The sequence below is a fragment of the Gouania willdenowi genome, chromosome 12 (assembly GCF_900634775.1).
Source record: "Gouania willdenowi chromosome 12, fGouWil2.1, whole genome shotgun sequence".
NCBI lineage: Eukaryota > Metazoa > Chordata > Actinopteri > Blenniiformes > Gobiesocidae > Gouania > Gouania willdenowi.
The window spans coordinates 8,908,350-8,924,627 of record NC_041055.1 but is presented as its reverse complement, the minus strand read 5'-3'; the positions used below and the strand labels follow the sequence as shown (position 1 = coordinate 8,924,627).

Genomic DNA, 16,278 nt, shown 5'->3' with positions numbered 1-16,278 from the left:
AAAAAAAATGTCTGAGCTGGCGCACCTTGTCACTTTGTGCACTCATAACAAAGATTCAGATTCAGATTCAGAATACTTTATTTATCCCCGAGGAGCAATTCAGTGTCAGTTTCATCCCATCCAAGAAACATTAAAAGACAATCACATATAACATGGGAGGACAGGAGCGGGAGAACTGTAGGTCGTCACAAGGGCGGCGCCCCGTAAGTCTTAGATGAAAAGAGGAAAACAGGAGGTAGGAAGAGGGGGGAAAAAAGCAGGTCCCAAACTATGCTCCTTTAGTGAGGGGCACAGTGTGGGATTAGGAAAAAAAATCCTCAGCACACAGAAGCACAAAAAAATACCATTACTACAAAATTCGAGGACATAGCAGATATGAGCGGGGGGGGACTTGTGGAGGTAAGTAGTGCAGCCAGTCACTGGGGGGCGAGCAAAGGCATTGCATCACCCCTCCTGCTGCCACTACATGGGAGAAAGGGGGGATGGGGGGCCAAAGAAGGCATTGAGTCAGGGGTGTGAGTCTGTAGATGAGGTGGTAGCGGTGATGGGAAGAGGAGGAGGGGACGGAGCGTCATTCGGCACAAACATCCTGGAGAACAGAGAGATAAGCCAGCCTTGAGATGGTGGGCTGTCTGGGGGAGCCAATGAAGATAACAATTGTTTTCTGCTAGGCTAAGCACAATTTCTGTCAGCCTTGAGTCTCTGAGCAATATATCCAATAAAGTGGAAATTAACTTTTCAGTTAACTTCTCCACGTTAGATTCCATCCCGCGTAGAAGCTCAAAAGCTGCATCCTGCTTGCCTTTGAGTTTATCGAATGAGTCTGAGTGTTAAGGAAAGCCCTGTACACTCCATCAGTCATGACAGGCAGCCTTCCCAAAACAGCTGCCAACGTTATCCGAACTTTGCGATGAATTAGAAAACTGCCAGTTTTCTATGGCAGTTTTCTATAATTCAGAATAACAGTTATTCTGACTTATGATAACAGCAGAATAACTGTTATCATAATTCCAAATATGTAGACAACGAGTTTAATGGAAAGGATAGACAGGCACAGGATCCTCCACTCCTGCCAGGAGTCCATCGTGTATCCTACTGCAAAAGTTTTGTCAGGACAGGCGGGCTCTCCTCTGCCCATTCTTTTTGTCGAAAAAATGTGGTCGATTGCATTGAGAGACCAGCTGATCAATTCCATAATTTTGGTTTTGGATAGAGATGTAGGGAGATGCTCCTATTAGATTCTGACAAAAGACAATACAAGACAAAAAGCAGCAAGCAGGGCAGATAAGAACAGGAGGGAGACAGAGAAAAAGTGTCCGCCTTTGTTGAGAGCAAGAAGAAAAACATAGTAAAATCATTACAAAAAAAAATCTACAGTAAAAACATCTCTGCGATCATTAACAATTCATTCCATCCTGAAAAAGGTTGGGAATCACTGAACTAAACCCTTTGGTTTTGGTTAACGTTTGTCAAGGTTTAAATTTTAAAAAATGTCTTGATTATGGGCGGGGCATCTGGAGCAGTTAAGACACGCCCAGTCTACTATAAAATCTCCAAAGAACCATCTATGCTATGCTAACTAGCTACTCAACACTCACTATACCTTTCAATTCACTATTCTCTCAATCCAATTTACTCACCAGATTGCAGAGTCCTCAGGTGATAGTTTTTATAAAAGGGGCGGGGCCAACAATCATCAGCCTCCGTCTCAGCCAATAGCAAAACTTGATTATTGTAGCTGGGTTTCAACCCATAGAGAACAGTCACTTACATTTTTACAACAAAATACACCAAAATTAAATACTTTGACTAAAATGTGAAGAGTTGGACAGGAATCCATCAATAACACTACTTCATACCAAATACATTTGTTTTCAGCAGAAAATAACTGGTTTTGGGGTTTAGTTATACTCTTACCATGCCAGTGTTGGGTGCAGAGCTGCATGATTTTTTGGAAAAGCTCTGGCTGTTCCTCAGCTTTTACGTTCAGGAAAAGGCCCAATACCAGCTCCGTGGACAGATACTTAAAGGCAGAGTAGATACACTCTGGTTGGCCACTGAGCACGCACAAACACAGAATAACAGAATGAGCTAATCATTGCGTAACCTCCACAAATATGTAATATTAACTGATATACAAGTTAAAGTTAAGGGCCTGTGCGTGCATCTGTCTTACCTGGTGGACAGGCTCTTTAGGTGGCGTTCACATACACTGTAAGTACAAGTATTTAAAGAATATGGAAATTAAAAGTAGTCAATAAAAAAAACTTCTGTGGGAAACGTTGCAGTGACAGTAGGGATGTAACGATTCACTCAACTCCCGATACGATTCGATTCATGATTTATTTTACAAAATGGGACTGTACACAAATGATGACTGAAAAATATTCCTTTATTTTTTTGGGGGAAAAAAAATAGAAAATACTGTATTATTTTCCTTTTATTTTTCATTGTCAAAAGAATCCCTTGATAAACTATTCAAAACAATGCAATTTACCTAAAAATAAATCTTGAATGAAATAAATAAAGGAATAATACAAATGAAAAAAAAGCTTATTAATTTAAATTCTGGTTCTATAGTAAACAATGCAAAACTGCATAATAGTTCTTTTTCTTTTTAAAAGTGCAACTGAAAATGTATTTTGTGCCTTAACAATTGGACTTATAAAAAAAAAAAAAACAGTCATTGCACTGTATTTACGTCAGATATTTGTTTGGACCAGCAGAGGACGTTGGTAACCCAGTGGTCGGTTGGCATGCAGATATTCTAGCAGTGAAAAAGAGATGCTATGCTAGCAGACAGAGCTAATATTAAAACGTGACTTTTACAGATATTCACGTAATAGTACAGATATTTCAGTGCTAAAGGGGTAAGGAATCATTTATGATCATGTTTAAGAGTAGAAGGCGGCCAGAAAGATAGTAGTAGCAGATTCCGCCCGCGCACAACACTTCTGGACAAGAGATGGATAAATAAATATTAAAAGTACTGCGATTCATTTTTCAGAGTATCGATGTGAACCGTGATACCTATGAATCGATTTTTAACTGCTTTACGATTAATCATTACATCCCTAAGTGACAGTAGTTATTACTGCTATGGTCTAAATGATTTTACCTGGTAATATAGTCTCTTGATGATTGTAAACAATGGCCTTCAAACAGGTTGCAGAGTGAAAGACGAAGAAGACACGCCTCCTCACCTACAACATACACATACACAACACTAGTTAGTTAATGACCACATGATCACAACAAATCCAAACTGAGTTGAAAGGAAAAGCTTTAGTTTTTCTGTAAATAAAAACATGGGATTACCATTGGTGGTAACAACCGTGTCACCATACATGTTTGTCATCAGATCTGTCGGATCCTTCAGAAATATGTTGGATTTTTCTGAAAAAACACATACACTTCAGAACAATTCATTAAATGAAGAGGCAATAAATCAACAACCTAATTTGGAATTATCCATTCATCTTTGATCAGATCTGCTTTGTCATACTTCAGGGTCGAGGGGGTCTGCCTGTGCCTATCTCCAGCTTACACTGGGCGATGGGGGGGGTACACCCTGGACAGGGCGCCAGTCCATCGCAGGGCAACAAAGACATTCACATTCACTCCTACGGGCAATTTAGAGACTCCAATCAACCTAACAGCTAAGGCTGGGCATACAATCAATTTAATCGATTTATCAAATTTGTAGAAAAAAACAATTTTTATTTTGCAAATTCGAGTTTAAAAGAAACCAAAACATTTTTGTATTTTTCTAATTTTATTTTTTTCCACCACAGTTTTTTCGGACTTTCTCGCGTTCCGTCCTTGTGGGTTACCATAGCGCACTGTGAGCCATTCCCCTCTTTGTTTACATTTGTTTTCCCCTTTGAGTAGCTATATGTGTGCTACAGGCATGTTTAATTTTTTATTCGCACTATGCTGAGATGCTAAGGGAAGCGTTTATTAATTGTTTAATTGTAATGTTACATGTTATAAAACATGTAATTATCTGATTTCTTAATCAGAAAATTTAAGCTACTGCGAATGACAGAGCCTCATTTACTTTTTATTTTGGGATTGTTCTGTGCATTTTAACTCTTGAGGACAATCAGAGCAATAAAGTTGCATTTCTGACAATATATCTGATGTCTGCAGTCATTTTAAAGTGCATTGAAAAAAAACAATCGAAAATCAAATTTTTCTTTAAAAAAAAATCGGAGATTTTTTAAAATATTTTTTTTAAGGCAAAATCGCCCAGCCCTACTAACAGTCATGTTTTTGGATTGTGGGAGGAAGCCGGAGTACCCGGATGGAGACCCATGCAGCATGAGGAGAACATGCAAACTCCACACAGAAAGGACCCAAGTGTCCACCCCAGGGTTTGAACCCAAGACCTTCTTGCTGTGAGGCAGATGTGCTAATACTTTGGGATTACGTATGAGCAACATACAGTATTATAGACCGGTGTGCATGAGCAACCAAAACAACCCATGTGCACGAGACCACATGTTGTAGCACACATAGGATTTAGGGCAGTGGTTCTCAAGTTTATTTTCTTCCTTCTATTTAAATTTTTTTTACAAAATCAGTCAAAAACCTAATTGAAAAAGCTAAAATAAAAAGAAAACAAATTGCTATTTTTCTTCAAAACATAATGTGCAATCACTTACTTTAGAACATAAAGTAATAATACAACATTAAACAAAAACAAATATTTACTTATTTTTAAATCATATTTATTATATTATTATTTTTTTCTTTATTTATCAATGTATTTATTATTATTATAATTGTTGTTATTATTATTTTTATTTATTTATTTGTTTTTATTTATTTTATTTTTTTTTTTTTTGGGGGGGGGGGGGCACTGATTTAATAATACATGTAACAGTGAATAGCTAAAGTTTGCTGATGATTAGATAAAATCTTATCTGTTATGGTTATGGGAAACATATTTAAAAAGTGCTTAGCCTTGTAAGAACAATAAATATAATTTATACAAATAATAAATAAATATTCATAAAAGAACAAATTATATTCTTGTTTAAAATAATACTATAATTTGTTCTTTTATTCATGCATTTACATTTGACATCAGTAAGTGGTTAAATGAATGTGATCCAACTATCACCAGAGTGATGTCTGACTCCATTCATAGAAGCTGCTGAGGCCCTTTATGTTCACAAACTAAAGTGTTTTTATTAAAAGTGCTCAGCTATGTCCTCAGAGACCATGTGTCCTGGTAGCTAGCAGGTAAAGTGTGGCTCATACCGCACAGAAGCTCTCTCATGGCCCGCACCGAGCAGATAAAGACGGTGGGTCTGTTTAACAGGCGGCTCTGGAACACTCTACAGCGGTGCTTGTCCACCCTCTGCCGGCAGAAGCTCACCGGGTCCCGGTAGAAGTCCATGGACTTGTCCCCCAGCAGCGACACACCTGCGTTTCCTGGTAGTTTAGACATCCAGCTCCCAGGTCCTTAAAGCCGGTTTATTTAGGGTGATGAATAAACGAACTTCGGTTTACTCCAACAAAAGCGGACTGACTTTTTACCCCCAGGTGAACTTGAGCTTTTTATCTCCTCCGTGTGAGTGACGAGGATCGTATGACTGCCTTTGTTTGGTAATACACACGCACACACGCACACACACGCACGCACACACACACTCCGCGCGCGCGCCAGTGGCATGATGCGTTCACTGTTCTCAGTTATTTAGGCTTTCGTAAAGGCTGAGGTGATCACAACTGGGCCACTAAAATGTGATTATCTGATCAACATTCAAGTCAGTATTTAGAAGTAGACCAATCTGAGTATTTACACCGGAACGAACAAAAGGTTTGTGTATTTTAGTTGTTGTTTTGTGTATTTTTTGTTGACTTTTGTGTGTTTGACTTTATTTTATTTCTCTCATTTTATGCGTTTCTGTTGACGGCATATGCTTGTGAATCCATTTGTGTCTGTTGTTGTGTGTGTTATTTGTTATGGGGTTCCCCCCCCCCCCCCTGTCATTTTGGGCCTGTACTATGAAGCTGGATAAGTATATTGGGTGTCACGGACTGAGTTTACCTCCTTACTGAGATTATAACTTTAACCTTAACCTAACAAAAACCCTAACCCAATCCAATAAGCAAATAGAAGAGAATGTCTGTTCACTTTGAAAACAAAAATAAACAAAAATAATTTTTTTTTATTTTATTTTTTTTTAGCAAACATTAATTTTCCCGTAGTGCGCATGCCCATATACAGTCTCAGTACAATTCAAACTCAGTTTGTGACACCGGTGTAACGTACTGAGTTTACCTCCGTACTGAGATTATAACTCTATCCGTAACCCTAACGCAATCCAATAAACAAATAAAACATGTATACATTCACTTTGAAAACAAAAATAAACAAAAATGACTTATTATTTTTTATAGCAAAAATTCATTTTCTGGTAGTGCGCATGTACGATGCAAACTCGGTACATGACACCGGTATAGCTCTCCGTTAGCAGGTTTTACTTAAAGATTAACTAAACCCCAAACCCACTTTTTTCTGCTGAATACATATGTATTTGAGCATTTAGTAGTGCTGTTGATTGATCCTAGTCTAACTTTTAACATTTTAGCAAAAGTATTTTAAATTTGCGTTTTTAGTTGTAAAATGTCAGTCACTGCCCTCTAAGGGTTGAATGCCGGCTATTGCAAGTGAATTTTGCTATTGGCTGCGACAGATTATTGTGACCTTTGTGCGTCAGCAACTGTCACTGTTGACCCCGCCCCTCCTATAAAAGCTGGGAGGAGGGAGGAGGGTTTCCTCCAATCACAGCCCTCAGTGAGCATTGATTGACAGCCTAAATACAGAACTCTGTGCTTCAGCTGTGATGTTTTTGACTCTTTGCTTCTCTAGAGAGAAGATTCCGCGTTAATCAGAGGGTTCATTAAGATTGTGTGATTGTGTGTGCCTGTTGTGTGGTGACACATCTCAGCTGGCTGCATGACTGGGCGTGTCTTACTGCTCGAGAGTAACGTCCATAATCAAGGCATTTCTAGTGGCAGGTCAGGAAAAAGCAGGGGTTTAGTTATTCGTCAACCAATCATTAGACGCCACAGAGCACCTGTACTACGAAGCAGGTTATCAACATGTTGATGATTCCAAACTGGATCAGTGCGGGATCACATAAAAGGGCGGAGATTGCAGCGAACAAACACGGAGAAACCGTGCAGAGTAAGTTGCGTCACAATTGAGGAATAATTCTTTGAAAATATGAAGAAATAAAATTCCTAATTCAAACCAAAAAAACAACTGTTACAGCAGAAAAAAGGCAGGGAGGAAGGATTCAGGCAGATAATTGATGTTACTGTAACACATCCAGTTGTGAGATTATAAATATCAATTCAACTTAGAATAAAGTCACACCGATCAGTTTCACTTTGTTAAGGCACAGACATGTTTCTATTCACGTATACGCCTTGTTTTGGGTGCAGTCTGTGTCTCTGATGCTGCGTTCGTACAGCTCAGCCTACATCATAAGGTGGACAATATTTGTATTTTATACAGCCTGGATTATTTTCCAGGACTGAGGCTCTCTGCGTCACCAACAGCTGGTTATCGGTGAGAAAACGCCCGACACATGCAGGCTTTATCAGCTGACTAGTGTCAGTCTGTCCATCAGATAAAAATCTATACGATTCCTTTCGGAGCTCACCGGCTAAATGAAAGGATTGCATCTAACCATGAATATTGTCTCAAACTGTTACATCAGATCCATGCAGCAACGTGTCCGCAGAATGATCCACACATTCTTGGGCAGGTCGTTTTACAAAAGGAGGAGGTGGGGCTTTATACTGGTTCAGTTTTAATTCACGCCTTAATCTGGTTCCGACCAGGTAGGCCATTAAGACTAAATTACCACAGTGATTTAACCCCATAAGAAGTTAGCCAGAGTCGTACAGTGCACACAGAATACTGTACATCCTGGAAGTTAGCGCGATTAAGGAAATCAAGCTTCATAGCACAGGCTCTGTGTATGTTTCTATAATTTTATAGATTTCCTTATTTTTTGTATATCTTTATCTATTTTTGGGTAATTTGGTGTATTTATGTAGTCATTTAGTAAATTTTTCTGTTATTTTGTGTGTTTTTAGTCGTCTTGTTTAATTTTGTGTATTTCTGTTTTCATCTGTTTTAGAGTTTGTTTGTCCTTTTTTTTTTTGTCTTTTTGTGTATTTTCTGTAATTTCAAATGTTTTGTGAGTCATTTTGTTTGTTTACTTTTGGGGCTCCACAAAAATAGATACAGGTGACCCATTATCTATGTGACCCTTAAGCCAAATGTTAATTTTATGTTATTTTTAGTTGTATTAATGTAATAATTTTGTGTATTTATTGTTGTTGTCCATTTGTGTAGAGTTGTGTAATTTATTAATTTTTTTTTTTTGGTAGTTTTGTCTATTTCTGTTGTCATTAAGTACATTTTTCTGTTATTTTTGTGTACTTTTTAGTTGTCTTATGCATTTTTTGGTTTACTTTCTGCTGTTATCTTATATGACACCGCTCAATGCACAAAAATAGCATCACAACTGAGGTTAATTATGTTCAGGTAGACATAAGCAACTGGTGGCCCTGGGGCCACATGTGGCCCTCGGGTTAAGTTCGTGTTGCCCCTCAAAGTTGACGCATAAAAAGCCACAAAAGGAAAGCAAAATACACAAGAGGAACATACAATTACACACATAAATAACAGAACGATATACAAAACATAAACAAATATTTAAAAACAGACCCCAAAAATACATAAAACTGACTCCAAAAAACATAAACATTTCCCAATAGACACAAAAAAGGACAAAAAAAACCAAAACAAAACAAGAGAATTATACAAGAACACAAAAATAACAAAAAAAACAAAAAAAAACAAAAAACAGACAAAACAACTATTATACACAAATCAACTAAAAAATATCAGCAACAATACAAAAAAGGCAACAAATATACTCAGAAATTATTCCAAAAACAAACAAACAATATAAATATACAAAATGAATCCAAAAACACACACCACGGCAAATAAGTAATGCAAACATTAATGCTCAATATTCTAAATGCTGACATTAATTAGTGATAATGTTGTCCTCCGATCAAACAATCATAGTTTTGTGGCTCCTATGATGATAAATGTGTTTTAAGGCTGTTGTAGCACAAGCTGTCTTTTCATCTCATTACCACAGGATGGCAGCATCGAGCCTCTCTCTCTCTCTCTCTCTCTCTCTCTCTCTCTCTCTCTCTCTCTCTCTCTCTCTCTCTCTCTCCCTCTCTCTCACCTAGTGTCAGTCATGTGAAGCCTTCATAGGTTGGACTGTCTTTCATACTGCTGTGATGAAGATAACCATGTTGCTGCTGCTGCTGTTGCTGATGATGATGATGATGATGATGATAATGATGATGATGATGGTGGTGACTATGGGATCTTTCTGTCACTAGTGCGTGCTGGACTGTAGGAGCAGAGCTCGACACCGGTGAGTAAAATCTAACTGTAACTTCAGAAAGATAGAAAAAAATGTCATTTATACCATTAAAAAAACTGTGTAACTTGTTTATTTTATTTTATTTTATTACATGAGGATAATGTGCAAAGCAAGTCTTTATTTAGTTTTAATTTATTCACTATTTATTTCTTACCCTGCACACAACAAATTCTAGTGTACAACCTACAGTCCGTGGGCCATAACGAGTCCACTAGAGTGTCCAATTTAGCCCTAAAAGGAATATGGGACAAATGATTACTTTAACAATAGTTTACACCCTGTGTGTGTCAGGATCTGTTGTGCAAAAATCACATCAACAATAAATCTAAACACACTATAGTATGATTCAATGTGTGGATTTGAGAAAAATTGTCAAATATTACCAAAAAAATGATTTAAAATGTTTTTTTTTACAATTTGTTTTGTTATGGTATTTGCATTTAGTTTAACTACATTATTTCTACAAATCTAATACATTTTGAAAGTTGTCAACTTTTTAAGCAGCATTAAATGAATAACACTAAACTGAGCCAGATTTATAGTGACAGTTGTTGTAAAATGATATTTTATGAAATGGTCACATCGTGAAAGCGAACTTTCCTTCAGATGAATGAGAATCATTTAGAACCTCCTAATATCTATGCTTTCATCTGCTGCTCGGAGTCTCCTGAGTTGTGGAAGGCTCTGATAATTCCTCTGTATATGAAATCAATGTTGTGGCGCCGTCTTTCCAAGAATTTCTGTAATTGATGTACTGGAGGATAAGACGTGTAAGGCGCCGGTCAGACTAGCTTTAACTGAAGAATCCCTCCAATGGACTTCTTACACTTGTTTTATGACTTTTACGATCCCAGTTTTAGGTGTGTTCTGTTGTCTTTATGGATGGGCAAACATACAGTAAATGTCAGTAAATGATAAAAGAAAATGATAGAAGATCTAGTTTGGAACGGACAGCATCTTTGAAAAGATTATTAAGAGGTTTTAGTAAATTTCCCAATAAAGAAAATGTGTACATCCACAGAATGGGATTGACAGGCTCACAGGCTGCATCTTCTACTAATTTCTACTTTACAAGTTTACCTTTTGAGTTCATACACTCTCACATGACCATTAAGTTTTATCATTGTGTTTTACATGATACTTTAAAGCAGAGCTAAGTAACTTTTTCACCTTAGTAAATCCTTCTCATAGTCCCTGTGAGGGTAATACAAGTGTTTATGGGGTGATTGGGGGTCTTTCATCTCTCACTTCTGTCTCTGGCCAGAAAACTGCACTTGCAACTTACCTGCCTCCGACCCGGTGGCGAGACGTATTGAGTTTATGGCAGCCCAATACAAACTCATGCTATAGATTATGACCAGCCCATTGGCTGCACATGGTTGTCTACAAATTCACTTTTCTCAAACTTATATCGTGGCAGAGCCAGCAACAACACGCACGCACACACACTCACAACCCAGCACTCCATCAGGCAGCACACACACACACACATATCTATCTATCTAGCTATCTGTCCATCCATCCATCCATCCATTTTCAGAGCCGCTTTTCAGCACACAAACACACACACATTTCCACACTCCCTTCCCTATTACTCCCACATCATTCATTTATTGTACTTGTCTCTTTTCCGCATACTGTTCACATGGTCACATTGTACTATATATGTGAAAGCACCCTTAGTGTCACTGTTGTATTTGGATTTTTCAGTGATCGGTTGCTCCAGTCTTGGGAGAGCAAAAGTGTGCATGTGGCTGTGGGGTGGGGAAGGCGGTGGGGTGTGTGGAGTTTTTACGACAGTGACAAAACCAAAAGGGACCTTTAGGGGGAGTGCTAAGCGCAAGTTACTTAGTTCTGCCTTAAAGGTCCAGTATTCTGCTATTTTTCACCCATCTCCATTTGTTCTAAGAACCCCAACAACATAGTATTTGAGGTTTATTTTCCCAAACTCGCCTGTTTTCCAGAGTTTTAGCCCTCTGAAAAGTCAATTTTATGACATTTCTAAAAACAGGCTGTTTGGGGGCCTTCATATAAATGCATGAGTGGGCGTGTCTGTAGATGCAGACTTCATACCACAGCTTTATTACTATAGCAATTTTCTTCTGCTATCCACACACTCTTGTTATTGTTTTCAGCCAAAAAAAACTGCACATTATAGTAAAACACATGGCTATTTAAGTGGCTATTGTGATTGTGAGTCAGACAAACGCTGCTCCATTGTGTGTGTTTATTACAGCAGCAGAAGCAGAGACAGTCATCTGTTTCAAACACTCACCGAAGCTGCTACATCTCTTTCTTGTCATCCTCACCACTACTGATTACAGGAATAGTCCATTCAAGGTGACAGTCCATTGTTTTGTCCAACTGCTGCGTCGCATTGGTCACAAATCATCAGATCATGTCAAAGGAAATACAAGGCGATATAACGGATACTAAAAGTGGAACCGATTGTAACGACTCCCTTGGCACTACACCGTGGCTGCCCACTGCTCCTCAGGGAGGGGTTGAATGCAGAGAACAAATTTTGTGTATGTAGCTATACATATACAGTATGACAATAAAGTATAATGTATATTCTATATTAAACCACAGTGTTTGTTTTAGCTGTGAAGCAGTTTGAGAGGGAAGAGTTCCCATTCTTATATGGGAGGAGGAGCCAGGATTGTCAGGAGGAGGAGTTTCCGTGTTGTGAGGTCAAAACGCGAGAAGAAATCCAACTCGCCCATTTGGAGCTGACTTTTTACAAAATGTGGATAAACAAGTGAGGGAGGAAACAGAACTTTTTCAACTTTGACCCTCTAAATGAGAATAACAGAATGTATATCACTATAGTAAAACTATTGTAAAGTGAATTTTTCATAATACTGCCCCTTTAAGAGGTTTCAGTAAATTTTCCAATAAAGAAAACGTGCGCTACAACCAGGGCTTTAAATTAACTTTTTAGATCACCAGCCAGCATGGCTAGTAGATTCTTAAAGTCACCAGCCAACCAGATTTTCCACCAGTCAATTTTTTTTCCCAGTATAAATAAACTACATTATGAGTGCCACAGAGTAGATTTAAGCGTTCATGTTTCTTTAAATGGTTTTAATTTTAGTTGATTGCAGAAATACATTAAAATGATTAAAAAAAAAAACATTTAATTCAAAAGCAACGTTGTAACAATGCCTAAAATGTACAATATGGAACTTTGGGTGTGTCAAGGAATTAAAACTTTTATAAAGTATATTCTCATCAAAACATAATAAACAAACCTAACTCAGATGAAAATTGGATCTCTGGAACACTGTTTAAAGTTAGAAAGAATAGAAGTAATCAGTACTAAGAATTACATGTAATGTAGAGAAAATATGTTTAGCATGTACGCTTAATGTAAACAAATCCCACTCCCCACAAACTGTATAGTGCACATTTTAAAGGTGAACAAATGGTCGAATGCCAGTCACTCACGACCTGACATCCATTTAGTAATAAAACGCCTCAATTTCTTCTTCTTTTCAGATCCTCTTTCATCTACATTTTCCGCTGTGTCGGCAGCAGCCTTCCTTTTTTTGCAGTTCAGGTTTTTCAACACCCGATAAATATCTCCACATGATTGTTTGTTTTTCCCAGCAAATTTTACAATTTCCTTTCAGATCCTATTGTTTGTTTTTCACCGTTCTGTTTGTCTTCTCCGATAACCACAATCATGGGAAATGTAGGATTAGTACAACAAGCAGTGTTGCCAGATACACATTACGTTTTAAAGTCTAAACACAAACAAAAACCCTCAAATTTCTTGGTGGAAAACGGCCCAATTTGGCAACAGTGACTTTCTGCAGCCTGCCAATACAAACAAACGCAGTGAGTGATATTTGTTTCGTTCTTCACCAGCCAAGTAACGCTACAACGTTACCCGCCAAAGTTGGCGGGTGTTAATTTAAAGCCTTACAACCATAGAATGGGATTGACAGGCTCACAGGCTGCATCTTCTACTAGTTTTTACTTTACTAAACTATCTTTTGAGCCCATATGCTCAAACTAGTCATCATTTAAGTTATATAATTGTGTTTTACTGATATTAACCCATTGATTCCCAATCAGGGTACGTGTACCCTTTAGGGGTACTTGAACACATCTTAAAGGGTACATGGAAACAATTGTCAATGTAATGGGCCCTTGGAGGGGGGCCTGACTTTGGCAATAACTAAGGCTCATCGCACAGGCAGCAATGAGGAAAGGCGGGGCAACTTGCAGCGTCCCCTTGGTGCCCTAGGTGGCTGTGGATGTGGTTGTCATCCCTGGGTGGGCGGCTCCCGGTGCTGCTTCTGTTCCGGGTCCTTCTGGCCTGGGGTCCGGTCCCTGCTGGCTCTGGGCCTGCCGGGCGCCCGCCGGCTGCCCATTCGGCGCGGCTCTGGGCGTCTGCTGGGCGTGGGCCTTGGCTCCTCTGCTGGAGTCTCAGGTGGGGGGTTATCTGGGCCCTCCCCTTGGGGGGTTGGGTGCGGGGGTGTGGGTGGGGTGGGTGCTCAGCTCCTTGGGGCTTTCTCGGATGTGCATGTGGCTGCCTCTCAGCTTGGGATCTCAGGGGCGTCTGGAGGGCTGCCCGGCCCTGGGGGGGGCCTGGGGCTCCTTGGCCCCCGCTCTTTCTGTTGGCCTGGCTGCATCTTCGGGCCCGGGGCAACGCCTGCGTTTGCAGTAACGGTTTTTGCACATACATTGGTCTACGATGCACCGACATGCCTTGGGCTGTGGGATAAAACTCGTACTGAGCTTAACTTTAGACACGTTGATCCCAAATACCTGTTTTAGGTATTACTACTCACTCCTTCCCTCTGTCCACAGCCACCACCATTATAGCTAAGCTTCACACTTGTCACCAGACTGGCTTGATTACACAACACAATAGGCACAATATGCTTTACTACAACTTCACATCTCACTCTCACTTTAAAATAATCAACTCTTCCCCACCCTTTCCATTTCCTGCCTTTAGTCTCTCCTCCCCCCTTCCTATAATAAAAAAATTCTTACCCGTCCTACGGGAGGGCTGGTGATGGTCACAATTCTGCAATAAAATAAATTCATTTATTTAATTGCAATAACAAAACATGCATTGCTGCCTTAAAATGATTGCACTTCTTGTAGTGTTGACCTTTGACAGCATGTGCAGACAAGGAAAAAAAAAAAAATCTAAAGTTGATGAGTGAAAGTTAATCTAATACACCAACTGCCCTCTATGGCAGCTGTGGCTACAATAGCAGTTTACCACTAATGTGTGTGGAGTGAAATAATAATGCAATGTAAACCGCTTTGAGTGTCTATGAAAGCTATATGAAATCTAAAGCATTGTTATTATTATTTTGAAAAACTTATGTAAAGTTCAGGCAGAGTGATTTCTTGTGTTTGTCCACAAAATCTCTGCTCAAGTGACTTCCCAACACATTTCTGGTGTTTTCACTGAAAGTTGCAGCAAAAGCAATAGCGAATGTTTATTTTGGGGTTTACATGGAATGATCTAAATCCTGCTGAAATTGAAGGTCTGGTGGAGTGAGGTGATATCACGGGCAATGCTGGGAACAAACAAGGAAAAAAAATGGAGTCACGCCAATCACGGTCCTTCTCTGGAGAAGAAACACAAGAAATCACAGTAAGAATGAAGTAAAAACACTTCTATGTATCTGTCTACAGGACTACACATCCCACAGGACGCAAAAATTCAAGATTCAAGGTGTTTATTATCATGTTTCCCTGTACAATTAAATTATTACTCCACACTGGATACCACAAAAAAAACAAAAACAAATTTGAAACAAAAAACTGAACAAAACAAAACAATTTAAAGTAAAATAATAATTTAAAAAGTAATAACGATATATATGTACAAGGTAGAAAAGATGTAAAAATAAAAAAAACAAAGTGTACAATGCAATAAACCAAACATTTCAGACAATGTCAATAAGAAATTGTTTACAGTGGAGATTGAAATAAACTTTTAAGAGGCAATTCCAACCATTTACATCTATTTTTTGAGCAAACGATACTTGTTTTATTGATCGATGAGGCCTACACTATGTCTTTACTGGATAACGAATTAGCCAAATAAAAGCTACCTGCAAGGCTTTTGTTATTTAGAATTGAAAGTATATAATCTAATGGCCAATAGCAGGATTGTTGTAGTGATTTGAATTTCCACTTTATAAATGAATAATTAGAGCTTGTTAGGACAGTGGCTTGTGAGCAGCTTGGTGATCTTGTGGATGGATTTAAATTCATTTTGGGCTCCCATTTATACATCTCCTTCACAGTATCTCTCTAAAGTTCCAGTTATTAGTTTAAAAATAAAAACAAAAATAAAATGATAGCTCAACATTTATAATGACCCACATCCCAGCTTTGATTGTTTTACCCCTCACACAGGCAGCATCTCTAACAGAAGCTTAAGCAGCATCAGAGTTCATTTAACTCAAGTTATTGCAATAACTCACCTCCATTATTTCTCCCTCCATGCAGCTCAATTTCTCTTGATATTTGTCCTACACTTGCCAATATTTTATTGCCTGACCACATTGTGCAATCCTCAAACACACGACACGGGTCCAAGTCAGCCCTAGAAATGTTAGAAACATGAACATAAACACACAATTTATGGCGTTGTGCTAATAGTGACATTAATGATGACTGGATCGGATTAAATTTAACAATGCAAACAACTTGTGAATAAAAGACAAGTGTCTAGTAGTTTTATTTACAGTATATGATGATAGTGCAATACTTATTTCATTTGTGAAAAATGGCA

General features: G+C 38.5%; 2 protein-coding genes across 3 annotated transcripts in view; one reads left to right on the top strand and one right to left on the bottom strand.

The window, feature by feature from the left end:
• LOC114473343 (beta-amyrin 11-oxidase-like) overlaps positions 1-5,617 on the bottom strand; it is a 43,901-nt gene extending 38,284 nt beyond the window's left edge. For both annotated transcript variants that reach the window (XM_028462905.1, XM_028462904.1), the window contains exons 1-5: positions 5,269-5,617; positions 3,319-3,396; positions 3,119-3,203; positions 2,177-2,212; positions 1,918-2,057 (exon numbers count right to left, since the gene is read on the bottom strand). In XM_028462905.1, the coding sequence (XP_028318706.1) occupies positions 1,918-2,057; positions 2,177-2,212; positions 3,119-3,203; positions 3,319-3,396; positions 5,269-5,458 (529 nt within the window). In that variant the 5' untranslated portion in view covers positions 5,459-5,617. The remainder of the gene's footprint in view (positions 1-1,917; positions 2,058-2,176; positions 2,213-3,118; positions 3,204-3,318; positions 3,397-5,268) is intronic.
• Positions 5,618-9,323: 3,706 nt separating this feature from the next.
• Positions 9,324-16,278, top strand: part of LOC114473654 (5-hydroxytryptamine receptor 4) — a 71,772-nt gene continuing 64,817 nt past the window's right edge. Inside the window, exon 1 of the mRNA XM_028463415.1 lies at positions 9,324-9,494. The gene's annotated coding sequence lies outside the window, so the exon portion shown is untranslated. The remainder of the gene's footprint in view (positions 9,495-16,278) is intronic.